We start from the raw sequence: 19389 nt of genomic DNA on the forward strand, positions 1-19389 counted from the left end.
TTGAGGCCCCTGCCTTTCTGACATTCAGTTTATTCCTTAGGTCTACGCCTTCTTGCACCGACCCTGAATCTCCTGGGATATTCTTACCCGAATTTCAGGGTGGCTCCTCAGGGGTCTCTAGGCCGATGACAACTCTTTTTCCGTGGGCTCGACGCCTGACAACCCTTTGTCGACTGCCAAGGAACTTGGACAATCGAGGTCTCAGATTATCTCCTCTGGCATCTTAGCTCTCCCCGATCCCTTCCGGGGCACCTGGTTGGTCACCAGTATTTTGGTTCCCATCCAGGACAGTTGTCGGTGGTCTCGGAGCGTCCTCCAGATGAGGCATGGAGATTCTCCCGTCGATCCGCTCGACAATGGTCGCTAGTCCTCGAACCAAGTAAGTTAGTACGTTCAACTGGGCATGCATCTGGACTGGGTCGAGCTATGGTGTATCCGCGGGTGGAGCTTCATTCTTCACCGGGGGTTGATTCCCCTGGTTCTGTTGATCTCCTCCGCTCCTGCTGTTGGTTGGGTGCGTAGGGTTTCCTCCGTTTGGCTGCCTTGGTTTGTAGCGCCATTTTTTCTTCTCGAAGGCATGATCCCTCGTTGCTCCCTAGTCGTCCTTGATCCTAAACCCGGAACCAGAGATTCTGGGTTCAGCAGAGTCACCAATTGTTGACGGTCGATTTTGGTCAACAGTTCTCTAACGGATTACCCCTTGGTCACCCACAGGGTTACCGACTAGAGCTTTGTATTTAACTAAATATATTAGTCCAGGTGTTTATGCAACCAGTGTATCGTGAAGAGTATTTGACGCGGTGCTGGAGTGAAAGTAAAAAATAGACATACAAGTTTATAGTGGTTTACCCTTATATCAAAAGAGTTACATCCACTGTATTGTATTTATCTTGTGTTCTTCATGATTTTCATAAAAAAGTATAGAAAACCTCCCCCTTCTCTCCATGGGGCATTCCTCCCTTTTATAGCCCATGGATTGTGTTTTGGTCCTTTTCGATAGGCGGTTGCAAGGAGCTACATGATGGCTTTCCTCAGGTAGCCTGTCAATCTACAAGGCTAGACTAGCCTTTTTAGCACCTTTTGGACTGTTCACTCATCCAATTTGTCCCATGTCACAGCTCTGCAGGTCCTAGGTAATCCCCATTGGTCCCTTTCAGGCGGTTTACGGGCAAGTAATCATTTACAGGGTGGCTGACCTTTTCCAAGTCCAGACGCAACCTGGGGATTTCCCCTTGTCCACTCATGGGACTTTCTGGGGACATGGACCCATATTCATGCAGTCTCCTCCTTGTGCCTATATAATACAAACCCGACCGATGGCTCCCTACCAGTCGACCCTATCACGGTGCTGTTGATGCGAACCCATATAGGCCTCAGCCGTATATGGGGTCAATGGTCTCATGAGTCGCCCTGTACGCTCGGCCTTCCCCACATATGGAGTGCCAGACGACGACAACTATCTGACGTGGCTTAAAGCGAGGCCACGTGGGGCATGATCATTGTCTGACGTCTCAGCACACATTTTCCCACACAACAGTTACCTTCCTAAAAGTGGATGATTTTTTAAAATTTATCCCTCCAAATGATACACCCTTTCGAAAATTTCCCCTTATTTTATGAATTTAAATATTTTTGTAATAATTATAAGGATGGGTAGTTTGTAACGGTTTTTTCAAACTTTAGTGCGCAAATCTCCTAGCCTGCTCTTATGACTCTTAAAGATCTCCAAATGTGTATTTCTCCTGCGAGTACTTCAGCGAACTTCTAGATGTCCACATACTGCCTCCATGAACTTGCTCAAACAAGACTTCGACAACTTGTGACGATTTCTTATTCGGAGCAAGTTGACAACCTCCAAAGGGGCTCATCTACAACGGATCTCGATTGATCCCCGCTCGCTTATTCAGAGCACCCTTAGGCCTCCGAACGAACTGGTCTATGGATATCTCCAACGAAGTTGCATCACGACAAAAGATCCTCTCGAACATAACGTGTGCTTTCAGAGGCCTTGGCGGAAAAATACGTGCGAAAAGCTGTAAGCGCTTACAAATGTCCCATTCTATGATCTCCTCCAACGTGATCACTCCTCCCACCATTCTTCATTCATAAAGTTCTTCATTATTATTTTTCAGATTTTCTAACATGTTGCAGGAATTTTCTTGATTTTGGCAACAAAAAAGGTCCTAGAACACGTGTTCTTCGACCTAATTTGGGCCTAGGCGAACCACACAACTGTTGAAGGTCCTACCGTCGTCATCTACTTCAAAGGCCCGTGAAGTGTTTTTGCTATGTTGGAATCGCCGCCAACGAGTTAAATATTTACACGTGCACACCCTCGCCACATCATACCCTCCGAATCTACCGAACCCCGACAACTATGATCGATAGCTACAGAACCAAGACACAAAAATGGCAGACTATAGCCCGTTTATGACAACTTTGAAGTAATTTGGTCACATAATCAAGTATAGTCAGGCAGACTATAATGCATAATCTGACAGACTAGAGCGCAGAGTCTGTTAAGATTAGGAGACTTATAATGATAAATTCTGCAAAGTTTTGCACTTTTAAAACTGTAAATACCTGCTACTATTTGCAATAATATGAATATTTCTCAATTCATCAACTTCTATCTACAAAAACCTGTCCATGAAGCAAAAAGCTCCTACACATCGAAAATTTTTGTAAACAGAAACATCACCTATAAAAGGAAAGGCAGCTAGCTAGTCTTAAGGAATTTCAAAATAAAGCATCAGATATCAGCATTGTTTACAAGTTCTTTCTAATTTTAGTCATCCTCCACACTTAAAACATCCATATCCTTTTCCATGAAATGCATCATCGGTAGCTTCTCACCCCTGTTGTCATCACTTTGACACTGAAGGTCCTGCTTCCGTTTGCCGTGATTGAACAATCCCACTGCCATCTTCCAGCGGAAAAAGCAACTAGGATTTTCCCTTTTAAAATATTTATCCATCGGTGTAGTTTGCATTAAGCATTCAGCATATTTGAGAATGTAAACACCACAATCTCCACTGCAAACCAACGGAACAACAAAAAGGCTCAAAAATTAGGAACGCAAACAAGGAAATTGAAAATGGAAAAAATGAAGGTAAAAGAAAGAATTAACTAACTCGTTTTCTTGCTGAGGGCAATCGGCAACCATAATCCCAAAAGCCTCAAGGAGAGACCACTGACTACAAAAGTACTTCTCTTCGTGATTGTCAAGAAATCCAACCGAGTTTAGTAAAAAATGAAGAATGGTTGCCATCGGCTTTACAGAATTAAGGACCTCAGATTTGGTCTTCTTTGACCTCAACAAATTGTAAATAGTGAGACCGTGAAATTTGAAATCAATATATGCAAGTATCCAATGATTATTATACTCCACAAAGATTGGAACTAATAGGAAGTCAACATCACAAAAGGGAACACTACAAAACATAGTGTCCCAGAACATAATCTTGCAAAGAAGGTTGAACAGAAAAATCAAAAGTCGACCAATCAAAATCGTCATGATTAAACGCCTTCCATAAACCCCGAATTTTGGAATCGAATAGGCTATCCAAAACCAGACACTTTATGAAAGATATATCCTTATAGCAAACCAACTTCTTCTCAAGTAATATGCAACAACATCAATATGCTACGAGAAAAAAAAAAAAAAAAAAACAGAAACAAACTATCAAATAATGGAACACGCAGCCTGCAAAAAGATAGACCATAAACCTACAAACAATGAAGAAAGAGAAAAAATTACCGAGGAAGACAGCCAGTGCTTAGGTTTAAAAAGATCATAAAACCAGTATTTGGAACCAATAATCGCCACTTTAAAATCAATACCAGGATTTATGACATGGGCAGCTTTAGCAGGGCCCCACATTTTGTGCCTAAATAAACAACACAACAAACCAAGTTAAAACTAAAAAAAGAACATATTGTAAAAATAAAAATATATATAAACAAAAACACAAAATAAAGAATGAAACACATACTTATTATTTGGTTTGTAATGTTATAAATACCACGACTCAAACCTCTCAACATCTTCTTTCAGTGGCTCAGAATCAATATCAGGAGAAAACGCACAAAAATTTAAAAAATCATCATCATCATCCACAAGTGCTATCTGTTTTTGTGATGCAGAAAATGATCCATCATACACAATAATCCTCTGAAAAAACTAAACAAAGTACAAAACATAAAGAAAATAAAGACTAACCAATATGGCATCATTTGATTCCATACCACCAAAATCCTTGACAACTGAGGTGATAGTTTCTTCAATTTTCTTATCAGAAACATCACTAGCAACATTATTCTTCCCTTGGTCCTTTTCACAATCCTCTCCACCATCGGTATTGATTTTCTCCAATCCCTTCTTTTCACCCTCAATAGCATTCTCCTTAACTACTACTTTCTTTTTACTCTCACCATCATAATCATCATCTTCAGCTCCTTCTTCATCTTCCTCTTCCTCATCTCCTTCTTCATCTTCCTCATTTCCTTCTTTTTCTTCATCATCAATCTTAATACCATCATCAGAAACCACATAAATAAATTTCTTCCTAGAAGGAAACATAGAGTCGGACTTCTTACCCAAACACTTAACCGATTCAGCCAATAAATAGAAATGTGCAGACATATCAGAAAATTTTTGAGTGACATCACTCCTAAGAGAAGAAATCTCACTGACCTATCCATCAGATTGGGCCTGCAAAACGGAAAGCTATGAAGAAAAAACAAAATCACCATTATCATTCCGTGGAGTGTGGGGACATGGAGGAACAACACTATCAACATCATCATCGTCCTCCAAGTTAGGAACACTAGAAGACGGGAGATCCTTTGCCGACTTCAGAGCTTTCTGTTTCCGAAACAAGCCAACAGTGTAATCCTTCTCTCATTCAACATCATTTGGTTCCATATGAACAAAAGAAAGCTGGAAATACAAAACAAAAACAAAAAACAAAAAAACAAAAAAAAAGAGAGGAATATATTATAATAAAAACAAGAAAACAAAAGTCCAAAAATAAAAGTTCAAAAACAAAAGACTAACCTTCCCATTGTCATTTTTGAAAACATTAGACGGCATATTGGAGTAACCTTTATCATTGGTCTGCCACTTGAAAATACGAGGAATAGGCTCATCGATGGACTTCCTCAAAGCACAAAAACCAGCCACCCGTGGAATACACTCATAGATCCAGACTTGAAAAACAAAAGCTAAACCACCAATCTTATAAGCTACCTTATCCCGAGTAGTACGAACAACAACCTTATCTTCACGCTTATACAGTATCTCAAGACAACACTTGAAACTGTCCAAGAGCATGCCAAAAGCAACCTTTTCCCCAAGGAAAATCAGCAAACCTAGGACTATCCAAAATTGTAATATAGTCCACACTAACACAAACATCCTTTCTTTTGCAAGAAGAAACGACGAAATAAAATACAATAAACCCATCTTCACAGCTTCCTCATCACTCTCAAACGGATAGGTTTTAAAACAATTCTTAATCGCGTCCCTCCTTACAAGCCCCTTAGAATAACCTTCAAAATATTTTTCAACCAAAGTAGAAGTAGAACTATCTAAATAACTAACCAAATTGCAATCTCCCACACACTTTAGACCAGTATTCAGAGCAAACTCTTCAATAGAAAACTTTACAAATGATTCACCAAATTTGAACCACAACTCATCAGGGTTTGTTTGATGAACAACATGAAAAAGAACCTCATGCATCAACTGACACTAATTACTAAACTTTAACATATCAAGAAATCGACCAAAAATAGTTTCTCTGTAAAGCTCCCTTTGATTCTCAGTAAATCTATCGTAAAGCTCTTCAATAACAGAAAAAGACGCGAAAACATTAACCTGTTATGGAATTTTTTTATCTGGGTCTATACGATAGTCCCATAACTGCAAAAAGAAAAAAGAAAAAAAACACAAAAAAAAACTATAATCTTTCAGGGTAGATAATAGTTATAATCTGCTAGACTAAAAGACATAGTATGGCAAACTATGAGCAAAATACATGCTGAAAATATTAAAAAAAGACAACTCGTACACCAGATTCACAGACAAAAACACAAAAAACCACAATCAAACTTACAAATAACCATAATACTCCAAGGCATACATTACAACAGGTTTTGAATTAAAAAAAAAAAAAAGTAAATGCAAACTGAAAGAGCTAAATTGAAAAAACTGAAAATACCTTTAAAGAATTCCGTATAGGAGGAGGAGCACGTAGATCTTCCTCTCCCGCGTGGGACTCTAAATTTTTCCTCTTTCTCTTCGAGGAATCTTTACTGTCACCAATTTTAGCACGCTTCTGAGAAGAAGAAGAAGCAGCGCCCTTGCCCTTCCTCTTCCATGGAGTGTTAACCATGACTAAAGGAGAATGAAAATCAAGAGGAAATCAGAGACATAACCAAAAGAATGAAAAACCAAAACCTAAAACAAAGAACAGTGACATCGACGAACTTACCGGAAAAACGGAGAAAACAAAGCCGAAATCAGAACACGAAATCGATCGAACAACCTCACGATCGAAATCAACCCAGAAATCTCGCAAGAAATCGATGGGCTTGTTCATTTGCACCAAACTAAAAAAAAATTTAACAACTACTTGAGTACAAGACGACACTAATTAATCTGTAAACTAGAAAGAATGAGGTCCTTAAGTAACTAAAAATTGAGAGAGAAACTCTTATTTTCCGTTTGATCGTTCAAGTAACTAAAGGACGATGAGAGGTTTGAAACCGATTGAAATAGCTTCCTGCGCCCACGTGTAGCGGTAGGCAGGCCAAAAAATCGCAGCAACGTCATTCGCCCGGAAACATTCGTGATGGCCGGGTTCTTGGTGCAGAGAAAGAGAGTAGCCATAGCTCCGGCCGTCCTTGCCGGCATATATTACGGTTTGGGCGCTGTTGCCCAAGAGAAACTCGGTCCAGCCAGTGCAATGCGGAATTCCCGGTCCACTACTTCTATGCATGGAAGTGTGTTATTCATGTCGTGGTTCGTGGATTATTTCGAATTGATTGGAAGAAAAATGGGTGTAGCGAAGAAATCAAATCGGAGTGCTATTTACATGTACATTTACATATATTTACATTACAATATATGTAGATACAAATTAAAGATTGATATAGATCAATCCCCTATCTTCATACAATAGATAGTGTGGTAGGCGATGAGGCAAGATCTAATTGTCCGGCGTCACTCTAAAAAAAAAGCATCGGCAAAGAGTGGAGGCTGGCTGGCAAAAGAAGGACCAACGACGATCAAGGAAGCGAAAGTGGGAGTAGCAAGCAGACGCAAGAAAGTGTGATACTAAAGGTTAGGGGGATGGTAGTAACCCAACTGCAAGCACATGAACTCGCTGTACCAATAGTTCTCTGCCCGCAACCCCAGCTCCTACTTCGAATGATAGAACGATTCGAAAGGGACATACGTACTTGACTAAACGACTAACTAAGGCTAAGGGAATAACAGAATAGGAAGCAGACGTAATCGAAAGAAAGCTTGGGCCGAATGGAAGGGGCTTGCAACGATGGAAGGCTTACGGGATAGGGGCATACTCGTATAAAAAATTTCCTAACTAAACCAATTGGGGTGATAGACCCGCGAAGCAAAAACATTTTTCCTAGCATTGAACCTTACTTCAAAGACTGGAAAGCTTACAACACAGGTAATAGAGCGAAGCCTTAGGCTGATAAACTGATTGAAGGCAGACCAAGAGCATTACCTACGAGGAGGTTGAGGGTAAACCTTTGAAGAGGAACCCTCAGCGTGTTGGGATGTCGGAGCTACGGAATGGACCGGAACTCCTGGTTGTAGTGAAGGCCCTGTCGCCTTCGAAGGTGGAGCCTACAGCCAGTATTTTTTCTAATAAAAAATACATGTAAATTAAAAATAATTTTAAATTATAATTCTGAATCCATCGACTAAATATTCATATTTTAACTAAAATTTTAACTTGAATTTGGGATAAAAATTTAAATTTACTCTTCTTCAATTCAAGTTATTAAATTCAAACTCAAGTTAATAAACATTACAACGAAAAGATAAATAAAACCTCATCCATATATCCTATTTAAATTTTTTATCATCATTGAGTTTTTATTATCAAAATATAAACTCAAGTTTTAATTCACCTAAATACAAACTCAAAAAGATTATCATCTCAAATAATAATTCAAATATACACAATTAAATACAAACTCAAATTATAACTCAAATTTAACTTAAGATTTATACTCAAATCGTCATAGCTAAAAAATGTAACTGAACAAACATGAAGAAATCTCAAGGAAAATCGTGAGAGAATAGCAGGAGAGAACAACGAAGAGAGAGAAAGGGAAGTTAGAGAGAGAGAGTCTAAATGCGTACAGGACCCAGAAAACACTTATGAGATGGTTAGAGAGAGAGAGTCTAAATGTGTACGGGACCCAAAAAACACTTATAAGATGTTTATTTTAAGAATCTATCTCTAATTTTAAATTATAATTTTTAATTATTTATATTTTTTTTTTTATAAAAAATTTAAATTTTAAAAATTAAAATTATAAATTATAATTTAAAATCTATAAATCAAACGTCTCATTAAATATCATAACAAAAAGGACAATTCAAAACTAGGTTAAAACCGATTTTCTTATCTGAAAGGGGTAAAGTGTTTCTAGAGGGGTCGTTTTAAACAGTAGGATGATTTAAGGGGGTAATATGTAATTCTCTCAAAAAGATAGCGCCTGTGACATGAGGACAGAGGACGTGACTTCCAGAAAAGGTAGGCTTCCAGAATGTATTATTAAACCCATTCTTAAAAGAGAGAAAAAAAAAAAAAAGAAAAAAAAAGAAAATTTATGAGAGATCCTTAAAATTTTTTTCTCTTTTTAAAATTAGTTCATGTAGTGAACATTGTTCTATTTTAAATCCTGAACTATTTAAGTGCTTCAAATTTAGTTTTTCAGTTAAAATTCTGTTAAAATTTAGATGGAAAACTATAGCAATCTTGTAATATTACCTTCGATATTAAGCAATGTCATAATTTTGTAATATATCTTTTTTTTTTTTTTTCCATTTTCACTGAATATGCTTTTTAGCGTGTTTTAGATAAAACACAAAAGCTCAAATAGTGGAACTTTTTATTTATATTTTTATTTTGTTGATACGTTTCTCTATACTTTATTGTTGTTGGTGTGTATTAGATTTTTTTTTTTCACTTTAAAGTTCGACATTAATGAGTTTTAAGTTATGAATATTACTAATTATTTTTCTCTATGAAAAGTGAATTAAAGCCGTTATATTTTTTTTTCTTATGCATGAATTTAAACAAAGAGATATAGACGTTTGGAAGAAAGATTCGTATCATGATTCGAATAGTGGTTTGGGACTTATTACAGTATTTTCTCTTACAAAAAATACACATAAAATGAAAATAATTTTAAATCATAATTTTAAATTTATGAACCAAATGTTTAATTAGAAATTTGACTTTTCCCTCTCCCCAACTTGAGCAAAGCTGCCTATAAAAAAATCATCTACTTTATGTATCTTCGAATGATGTTTTGTGCTTTTTGTGGATATGTATGATTATGGTAGTCTTTTTTGTTTTTGAGGAAACCCTGGTATGAACAGTTTTATAAAATTTTATTTGTTGCTAGTTTATTTTAGCACTTCATTGTTGTTATGAGCAATAATTTTGTTTAGAAGATATTAATCTTCTTGTTAAAAAATGTTAAACAAATTTATAACTTAACTGCCATTAATTTAATTTAAAAATAATATCATTAGTGCCCTCTAAACCACGGAGTCATTCTCATTTTACCGTCATAAATTTTAAAAACTCTCACTCTGTCTGGAAAAAGAGAAAATTAAGTAAGGTCATGTGGATTTTATCTATTTATTTTTAACATAAATTTAAATAAAAAGATCATGTGACTGCATTACTTTTTTTTTAATTTATTTTTAATAGAAATTACAAGAGAAGAGATTTAGTGGGAATATTTTAAAATTCAAAAGATAAAATGAGTTTTTAAAGTTCAGAAAATAAACTAGAATGGATGCTTTCATTTTTATCATGGTTTCTGTTAATTTCATGTATTTTTTTGGCATTATAGCCTGTGTAATAGAGAAAATGGACAAATTTATAATTAACTACCATTAATTTAACGTTTTCTATCCAAATTTAACAGCAGGACAAAATTTGAGACGCTTAAAGTTTAAAGTAGAATAATTTTCACTACAAAAACTAATTCTAAAAAGATTTAAAGGAACTTCTCATGAATTAATTAAAACAAAAACAAATTCCTCTATAAAATGAAAGAATAAGGGAAAGGTCAAGGGACCTGGTCTAACGACAGCGTTTTCTTCGTACGAGTAACGAGTGGATAAATAAAAAGTCAGAAACCATTTTCTTTTCTTTTACAAATAATCTTTCGACTTGTCCAATTAGATTTTTCCTTTTTCTTTTTTCGCCGTCAATTACGCGCTTTTGCTACTTTGCCACTTCGCGCTCTGCTTCCTCCGTACTAAACACACTATTTAGAGAGAAAAACATAAACATCTAGTTTAGAGAGAGAGAGAGAGAGAGGAAAAAAAGAAGAAGAAGAAAGCTAAAACGCTTCATTCGTGACTCCCCGATTCCATTTATCCGATCGTACGGACGCCATCTCCGATTCAACAAGATCCGCCATTGAAGAGCTCCGATTCGATCTCTTCTTAAGAAAACCAGAGGTAATTCACCAACAGGAATCCTGATTTTAGCTTTATAGTTTGAATTGATTCTTCAACAATGGCGCCGAGCACGATTCGCAAGGCGATTGGCGCCGTGAAGGACCAGACGAGCATCAGCCTGGCCAAGGTCGCCGGCAACATTGCGCCGGACCTGGAGGTGCTCGTCGTGAAGGCCACGAGCCACGATGAAGACCCCGCCGACGAGAAGTACGTCCGGGAAATCGTCAACCTAACGTGCTACTCGCGCGGCTACGTGAGCGCCTGTCTCGCCGCGGTGTCGAAGCGATTGGGGAAGACTCGTGACTGGATCGTGGCTCTCAAATCGCTGATGCTTGTCCACAGGGTTTTGATCGAAGGCCACCCTTCGTTCGAGGAGGAAATCGTGTTCTCAACGAGGAGGGGAATGAGGGTTTTGAATTTGTCGGATTTCCGTGACGAGGCGCATTCGAATTCCTGGGATCACGCCGGCTTCGTGAGGCTCTATGCGGCGTATCTCGACGAGAGGGTCGAGAGTTTCGTGTTCGAGAAGAAATCGAGAGATCGTCGCGAGAGTGGAGAGAATCGGGATGAGTATGGTCATGGACTGCCGAGGAGATCGAGGTCTTATGGCGATTTAAACGATTTGGAGCAAAGAAGAGAAGGTGCCGGTGCTACTACTACGCCTATGAGAGAAATGTGGCCTGAAATGGTGTTGGCAAAGCTGAATCAGTTGCTTCGGATTCTTGACCGGATTCTGGCATGCAGGCCGGCGGGGGCGGCTAAAAGCAATAGGCTCGTGATCGTCGCGCTTTACCGGATTATCAAGGAGAGTTTTGGGACTTATGTTGAAGTCTGCGAGGCGTTGAAGGTCTTGTTGGATCGGTTTACGGAGATGGAGTATGGGGATTGTGTTAAGGCTTTCAATGTTTATGTTGGCGCGGCGAAGATGATTGATGAGCTTGCCGGGTTCTATGGTTGGTGTAAGGATATGGGGATTGGGAGGTCGTCTGAGTACCCGGAAGTTCAGAGAATAACTGATAAGCTCTTGGGGACGCTTGAGGGGTTCTTGAAGGAGATGGAGAATAGACCGAAAAGTCCCCAGAGAAGTAGGGAAGAGAAGGAGCTAGTTGGGGAGGAGACACTTCAGGATATGAATGAGATCAAGGCTTTACCTGCGCTGGAGAATTACTCTCCGCCGCCACCACGGCCGCCGCCGTCGGAAGTGGTAACTAAGCCATCACAGGCTCAGCAGGAGACCGAGGACTTGGTGAATTTGGGGGATGATGGTGTTTCAGCTGATGAGCAGGGAAACAAATTGGCTTTGGCTCTATTCTCTGGGCCTGCAACAACTACTAACACAAATGGTTCGTGGGACGCTTCCCCTACGGACGGAGAGCCCGAGATGACCTCCGCGTGGCAGAACCCGGCTGCCGAGAGCGGCAAAGCTGACTGGGAGTTGGCACTTGTTGAATCTGCGAGCAATCTATCAAAGCAGAAGGCAGATTTACCAGGAGGTTTTGATCCATTGCTACTAAATGGAATGTATGATCAAGGGACAGTGAGACAGCATGTGAGCACCGCGCAGATGAGCGGCGGAAGTGCGAGCAGTGTGGCGTTGCCTGGACCAGGCAAGAGCGCGTCTCCAGTGCTGGCTCTGCCTGCACCAGACGGGACGAAGCAAGCAGTGGGCAATCAGGATCCGTTCACCGCTTCTCTCTCCGTGCCGCCTCCTTCGTACGTTCAGATAGCGGATATAGAGAGGAAGCAGCAGTTGCTTGTGCAGGAACAGCATGTGTGGCAGCAATATGGAAGGGAAGGGATGCAAGGGCAAGTGGGTTTGGCCAAGATTGCTGGAGGGCCAGGCTGCTATGGCACCAATCCTCAGCAAATGATGCCTTATGGAATGCCACAGTTCAACACCATGGGGCAACCAGGAGGATACTACCACACACCTTATTGACTTGTTCTTTTGCTGCAGTATATCTGGGACATTTCCTGATGCCTATATCTATTCTAGTTGCCCTTACCTTCTTTCTTTGGAAGAGTTTATATGTCCTGTTTTTTACTTTTGGTTTTGTTTTGTTCTTTTTTGTCGTTGGTTCAACTTGTTTCTTTACTTAACTGCATCATATTTGAGTGAGAAAGATACATATATGAGGCTCTTGAGAGTTTGGGTACGCATGTAAAGTCGGGGATTTTATGCCTCCCCCTTTATCCTCTGTAATTTCCATACTTGTGTGAAATGAGAAGTTTTTTTTTTTTTTTTTTTTTTTTTTTTTTTTTCTGGGAAATCGTTTTTTTTTTTTTTTTTTTTTTTTGATTTTCTTTTTTTTTTTTTTTTTTTTTTTTTGGAAATTTTTTTTTTTTTTTTTTTTTTTTTGTCTGTGAAATCGTTTTTTTTTTTCTTTATTTGTTGTCTTTCTTTGTATAACAATAAGCCCAATCGCTAGATTTGGAAGCTGGGAAGCTTTCATTTTTCGGGCCAGTTTGGCATTGCTATTAAAAATTTCTGTTGTTATTGTGTTATTAGTTAAAAGTTATTGTAATTAAAAACATGCAGGTGTTTGGTAATTTTTTTTTTTCATAATTATTGTGAATATCAGAAGTAAAAATTTAGGTGTTTAGTAAATTATGTATAAAATTATCGTGAAGATGTATAATAATTATAAAAGATATACTTTAACATACATACTTATTATTAGTTTTATTTCTGTTTTTATAGTATTCATAATATTTATATACCAAAATACTAAAAAAAATATAATTTTCATTTTATTAATTAAAATATCTCTAAAAAATAAATTAGTTTTATTCAAAGAGATAAATTATATATTTTAGTAAATTGTTTTTCAAACTTGCAGCATTATAACAAAAATATATTATTAAAATTCAGCATAAGACATTTATTAAAGATTTTTAATTTTCAAATAAACATTTAAAATAAAATATTTTTAATTTAATTTGGAAGAAATAAAATGAGTTGATTGGAAATTAAGTTTTATTATTATGGTCATTTTAGTGAACTTGGACAATGACAGCAGAAGCTGTTGTAGAAAAGCAACCGTCGACCTGCTTTTCAAATTCTACTGCGTGGCAACAGTTTTCAAAAACTGCTAGATAAAAGCAGGTTTTACCAAACACCCTGGCCAGCCGTAGCTTCTTAAAAAAGCTAAAACCAACATTCAAAGCAACGTCAAACGGACCCGAATTATCTTTTTCAATTTTAGACGGATTATAGAGAGAAAAATGTACTGTTCAGGATACGATATTTTAAAATACGATTTTGCCCCTCCATTTTCTCTTAATATTTGTTTTTTTGTCCTTTTTAGTTTTAAAAGATTGTTTTATATATTTTTTTTTTCAATTTATTCATTATTTTTTCACTTTTAAAAATATTAGTCCTCTTTCACATTCAGTAACTGTGTAAACCATATATGTTTTTTTTTATTTGGTTATTATGCCTTTTAACTTTACAAATAATATAGAAAAATGTATTGTTCAGGATACGTTATTTTAAAATATGATTTTGTCCCTCGACTTTCTCTTAATATTTGTTTTTTGTCCTTTTTAGTTTTAAAAGATTGTTTTATATTTTTTTAATTTATTCACTATTTTTTCACTGTTAAAAATACTAGTCCTCTTTCACATTAAGTAACTGTATAAAACATATATGTTTTTTTTATTTGGTTATTATGCCTTTTAACTTACAAATAATATAGAAAATAACATTTTACAAATACTATATAGGGGTAAAAAAGTAATTTCTGAATAAGATTTTATTTTCCTTCCCATTCAACTTCTAACACCAAATAAATGAAGGTAAAATCATTTTCTTTCCTTCTCTTAATACCAAACAATATAAATATAAAGGAAAAACATTTTACTTTCTATCATTGTTATTTTCCACCACTTCCACATTTTCTTTCCATTGTATTTTCTCTCATTCCTACCAAACACGGCATTAGTATTGTTTCCAAGAGTTAAATAAAAACAAGTATTAACTTATTAAAACTTCGGTGACCATTTCCATTTGAACAAAAATCAAAAAAATGAAATTCAAAAATAAAATCTCAAAAACGAAAGGGGAATCTAACAATACATAAAAGAATCAAATCATTTTTATGGGGTTGCCATGTGGCAGTCTCTCCACTTATCTCTCTATTTTTTTTTTCTTTTTTACTTCTTTTATCTTTATTTTCTTTGATTTTTTTTACATTTTAATTTTTTGTGTTTTTTAAAAAATATATTGTTCCTCACTTTACTCTTATGAGAGTAATTACTTTTGCATGTGTTCCTATTTTATTTTGATTTGTTAAAATATTTTTTTTCAAATATGACTCTGCTTAATTGTTTTCGTCAACTGTTATCTTTACACATATTCCTTTTTAGAATAAATTCAAATCCTTAAATATATTAAGGAAGAAACCCTAGCCGTCTTTTGACAGAGACACAGAGAGAGAGAGAGAGAGAGAGAGAGGAAGAAGAAGAAGAAGAAGCTTGAGTGTTGGCTATAGTTCTGACACCGCCTCCGGACGCATCGCCTGACTCCCAGCCATGAAAATCGGTCCCCGAGCTCATCTTGTCAAGGGCTATTTAATAATGGTGGCAGTGTATTGTTAGATGGCTTGGTTAGGGGGGATCAGGCTTCATTTAAAAGTTAGAAACTGAACGTTTGGGAGGCATTTTCCAGCACCGTCAATGTTGGGTGGCTAGGTCTTTGCGGAGGTTCAATCCTAACGGCGGGGGGCTTCTTTTGGCAGGGTTGGTGCTTCTTTCTATTAGCTGCCATTTGATGGTCTCTTTTCGACAGCTTCACCGCTTGGCTCTCGAAACCTTCTTCTTTCCCTCGTGGTCCTCTCATCGGCTGCGTCATCGTTGGAGGCTTGCACCAGTGATGATTTGGATTTTCTTTTTGCTTTGCTTTATGTTTTAGATTGTAATAAACGTGTGGCGATGTTGTTCTCGCCACTTTTTGTCTGTTATTTTGTAATAACGGAGGCAGTTTCTCTACCGTCTTGTGTTGGTTATGTCTCCCTTCCGGTTAAGTTGTTCACTGACGGTGTGGATTTTTGGTCAAGTTAGAATCTTATCTGTGTCGTGATGTTAATGTCCTCTCTAGGTGAGGGTTGGTGTTTGTCCCTTCAGCGCTTAGAAGCCTATTTTGATGGGAGGGTTTTTTTTTTTTTAAATAGAGCTTTAGTTGTGCTCTATCTTAGTGTGCTGATGTTATCTCCCATTCTTGAGCCTCATGTGTATGTCCGTCTCTCTGTTATATTGTGTTGTTCGTTTATCTATATCTGTTTAAATATAAATTTCTCTTTCAAAAAAATCCTTAAATAATTATATAAATGAATTTCTCATTATTCAATAAATAATTAATTATTCAAGAAAATAGGGAACAAAACTGGCTATATGATAATAGACTGATCGCTTATAAAATCCCCTAAATTTGAAAAAACCTCTGGCCCTGTTTGTTTCCGTTTCCATTTCCATTTCTATTTTTCACATTTTTCGAAGCAAAAAATTTGAAAACGGGTTTTAAAAATGCGTTTGGTGCAAGTTTTTTTAAAAAACAAAAACAAAACCGTTTTTGTTGTTTTGTGGAAATCAGAAAACGAAAAAAAGTTGTTTTCATTTTCTCCATTTTCATTTTCGTTTTCCTTTTCTCTCTTCAGCCTTTCCCGTCTTAGTTTTTTTTCTGCCCTTCTTCAGCCATTCTTCAGCCCTTCTTGCCGGCCGAGCTCCTCCGTTCTTCTTGCCAGATTCATTTTTTCCGGTTTCCTTCTCGCCTGACTTGAGCCGTTAGGGCTCCTCCAGTTTCCTCCGTTCTTCCCATTCTCGTCTCGCCCTCTTCTCACCGAGGTATGCCCCTAGACAAAAACATTTTTCCATTTGATGGGTTTTCTGATTTGGTTTCCTTCCCGCCTGACTTTGGTTGAGTTTTTTTAGCTGATTTGGTTATTTTTTATGGGTTTTTTTGATATGATTTTGACTTGATATACTCAACCAAATCGGTTGATTTCCGTTTGATTTGGTTAGTATTTTGTCTAATTTTTTGATTTTTTTATCTGACTTGCTGATTTTTTTTCCCTGGGAGCCTCCCATTGGGGCTGAATCGGCCCCTGGGAGGCTGATTCAGCCTATAGGCCCCCCATTGGGGCTGATTCAGCCCCTGGGAGGCCCTCCCATTGGGGCTGATTCAGCCCCTGGGAGGCCCCCCATTGGGGCTAACCTGAGAGGCCCCAATGGGGGCTGATAATCAGCCCTAATGGGGGCCTCCCATTGGGGCTGAATCAGCCCCTGGGAGGCCCCTGCTGGGGCTGACTCAGCCCCTGGGGGCCTCCCATTGGGGCTGACCTGGGAGGCCCCCATTGGGGCTGATTATCAGCCCCCATTGGGGCTGAATCAGCCCCTGGGAGCCCCCATTGGGGCTGAATCAGCCCCTGGGGGCCTCCCATTGGGGTTGACCTTGGGGCTGAATCAGCCCCTGGGAGCCCCCGTTGGGGCTGAATCAACCCCTGGGGGCCTCCCATTAGGGTTGACCTGGGAGGCCCCAATGGGGGCTAATAATCAGTCCCAATGGGGGCCTCCCATTGGGGCTGAATCAGCCCCTGGGGGCCTCCCATTGAGGCTGAATCAGCCCCTGGGGGCCTCCCATTGAGGCTAAATCAGCCCCTACGCGCGCGCGTGTGTGTGTGTATACTTTACAAATTGACATTTATTTTAATGATGAAAGTGTTATTTTAGATGTGTGATAATGACGATAATACGAAATGGCCGGCCGCAATTGAGGATTTTTATGTGGAACTTATATGAAGAGTCAAAGACTGGGATGCAAACATCTACTCTGGACAAAAAAACGTGGATAAAAATTGCTAATGAAATAACACTTAAGTTTTGTAAGCATTTCACATCAGACCAGCTTAAAGCAAAGTGGAATAGGCTTAGACGTAGCACGAGGGAGTTTAAGGCATTAATTGAAACAACAAGGTTTGGTTGGGATTCTGAGGCTAACACTGTCACAGCTGAAAAAGAAGTATGGGATTCATATGTGGCGGTAAGTTTTGAGCATTAACATCTTATGTTATATGAAAGAGTTGAATTGGTGTTTGGATTGCACATGAGTATTTACTCTTGTTTTCTTTATAATGTCAGAAACATCATGAGGCTAAGAAATTCAAGAAAGGGGGTTTGTAGAACTTTGCCCAACTTTCACGGATTTTTTTTGGGACTATTGCTACTAGACAGGGGTCAATGAATGCACATACTGCCGTTAATGTTTTGAATGCGGCGAAAAGGGCTGCCACACAACCAAAAGAGGAGGAGGAGGGTACAGGGGACTCGGATGAAGTCCGGGGTGCAGAAGACAATAGAAACAGACGGTCTTAGGGTCTTACTACTCGATCCAAAAAAAATGGCAAGAACAATACTGCAGTTGACGCGGCTATAGAGGCTTTGGCAAAGAGTGTTACCCTACGTAGTGAGACATCTATTCAAAAGGTTGATTTGTTTCAGCAATATTTAGCTGATAGGCAAGCCCGTACTATGGCATTAGCTGAGGCTCAGAAAGAGGATCCAACTACAAGTATTGAAACCTGTATGGATTTGCTGAATGGGTATGGGGAGTATTTAGACGATAATGCGTATATTAAGGCAGCGCACCAGTTGGCTGTTGACATTTCCCTTAGGAGGATGTTTGTGAAAATGCCCGCTCCTCGTCATCTTTCATGGATTCGAGGCCTGTAGTTTAAATGATTATTGTGTTGTTTTCTTTATTTGTTTCCTCTCGGACGTATGTTTTTTTTAAGTATTGTTGAACATGTACAACAAATTTTCCTCTTGGACTTGTGTTTGTTAGACTTTATTATTTGTTTTTAGTCGGATTGAATTACATTGGAGTTCTTCGTTTGATTAGTTAATATTATATGGATGTTTGATTAGTTCTAGTCTTGTTCATTTTTTAGGTTAATATGGATTCAGATAGTGAGAATGATGCCAGAGCTGTTGACTTTCTCCAGTCATCAGATGATGATGAACAACCACAACATTATATCCAATTATTGATGTCGATTGGAAACAGATGAACTAGGCAACCTCGTCGTAATTCTGCGTTAACAGGACGAGAATATGTTTTAGAACAATTACATGGACATCCCGAAAATTTGTTTGAAATGTGTCGTGTGCATCGAGACACGTTTGAAGTAATTGTTCAGTTAATTCGAGGCTGCAACCTACTGCCTACTTCAAGTATTTCAGCAGAAGAATCTCTAATGATGTTCTTAAGAACGGTTGCTCACTCATATCGCAATAGAGAGATACAAGATAGATTTTATCAATCTGGAGAGACAGTACACCGGCATTTTGATAATTTGCTTACCGCATTGTCTGCGTTAGCACCTCAAGTTATAAAACTACCAAATATGAACATTGTCCCCCCATAGATTCAACACAACCCTAAGTACTAGCAATGGTTTAAGGTACAATCTGACTCTACTCATATACTACTAATATGACAAATAATTTTAAATTAATCGTAACTCACGCCTTATGTACTTTAATAGGATTGTATTTGTGTAATAGACGGTACACACATGATGGTTGTCTCACATGCACATCAACAGACAGTCTACAGAGGAAGAAGACATTCGTGTACTTAAAATGTA

General features: G+C 38.1%; 1 protein-coding gene across 1 annotated transcript; it reads left to right on the forward strand.

The window, feature by feature from the left end:
* The first annotated feature begins 10566 nt into the window (after nucleotides 1–10566).
* Nucleotides 10567–12970, forward strand: LOC21399672 (putative clathrin assembly protein At2g25430). The gene has a single exon (XM_010105415.2). It carries the CDS (start codon nucleotides 10806–10808, stop codon nucleotides 12684–12686), a length of 1881 nt encoding a protein of 626 aa, XP_010103717.1. The 5' UTR covers nucleotides 10567–10805; the 3' UTR covers nucleotides 12687–12970.
* Nucleotides 12971–19389: the final 6419 nt, after the last annotated feature.

This window comes from Morus notabilis, unplaced genomic scaffold, assembly GCF_000414095.1.
Source record: "Morus notabilis unplaced genomic scaffold, ASM41409v2 Scaffold397, whole genome shotgun sequence".
Classification (NCBI taxonomy): domain Eukaryota; kingdom Viridiplantae; phylum Streptophyta; class Magnoliopsida; order Rosales; family Moraceae; genus Morus; species Morus notabilis.

Excerpts from the sequence above, each read along its gene's own strand:
- LOC21399672 (XM_010105415.2), top strand. The coding sequence starts at position 10,806 with ATGGCGCCGAGCACGATTCGCAAGGCGATTGGCGCCGTGAAGGACCAG.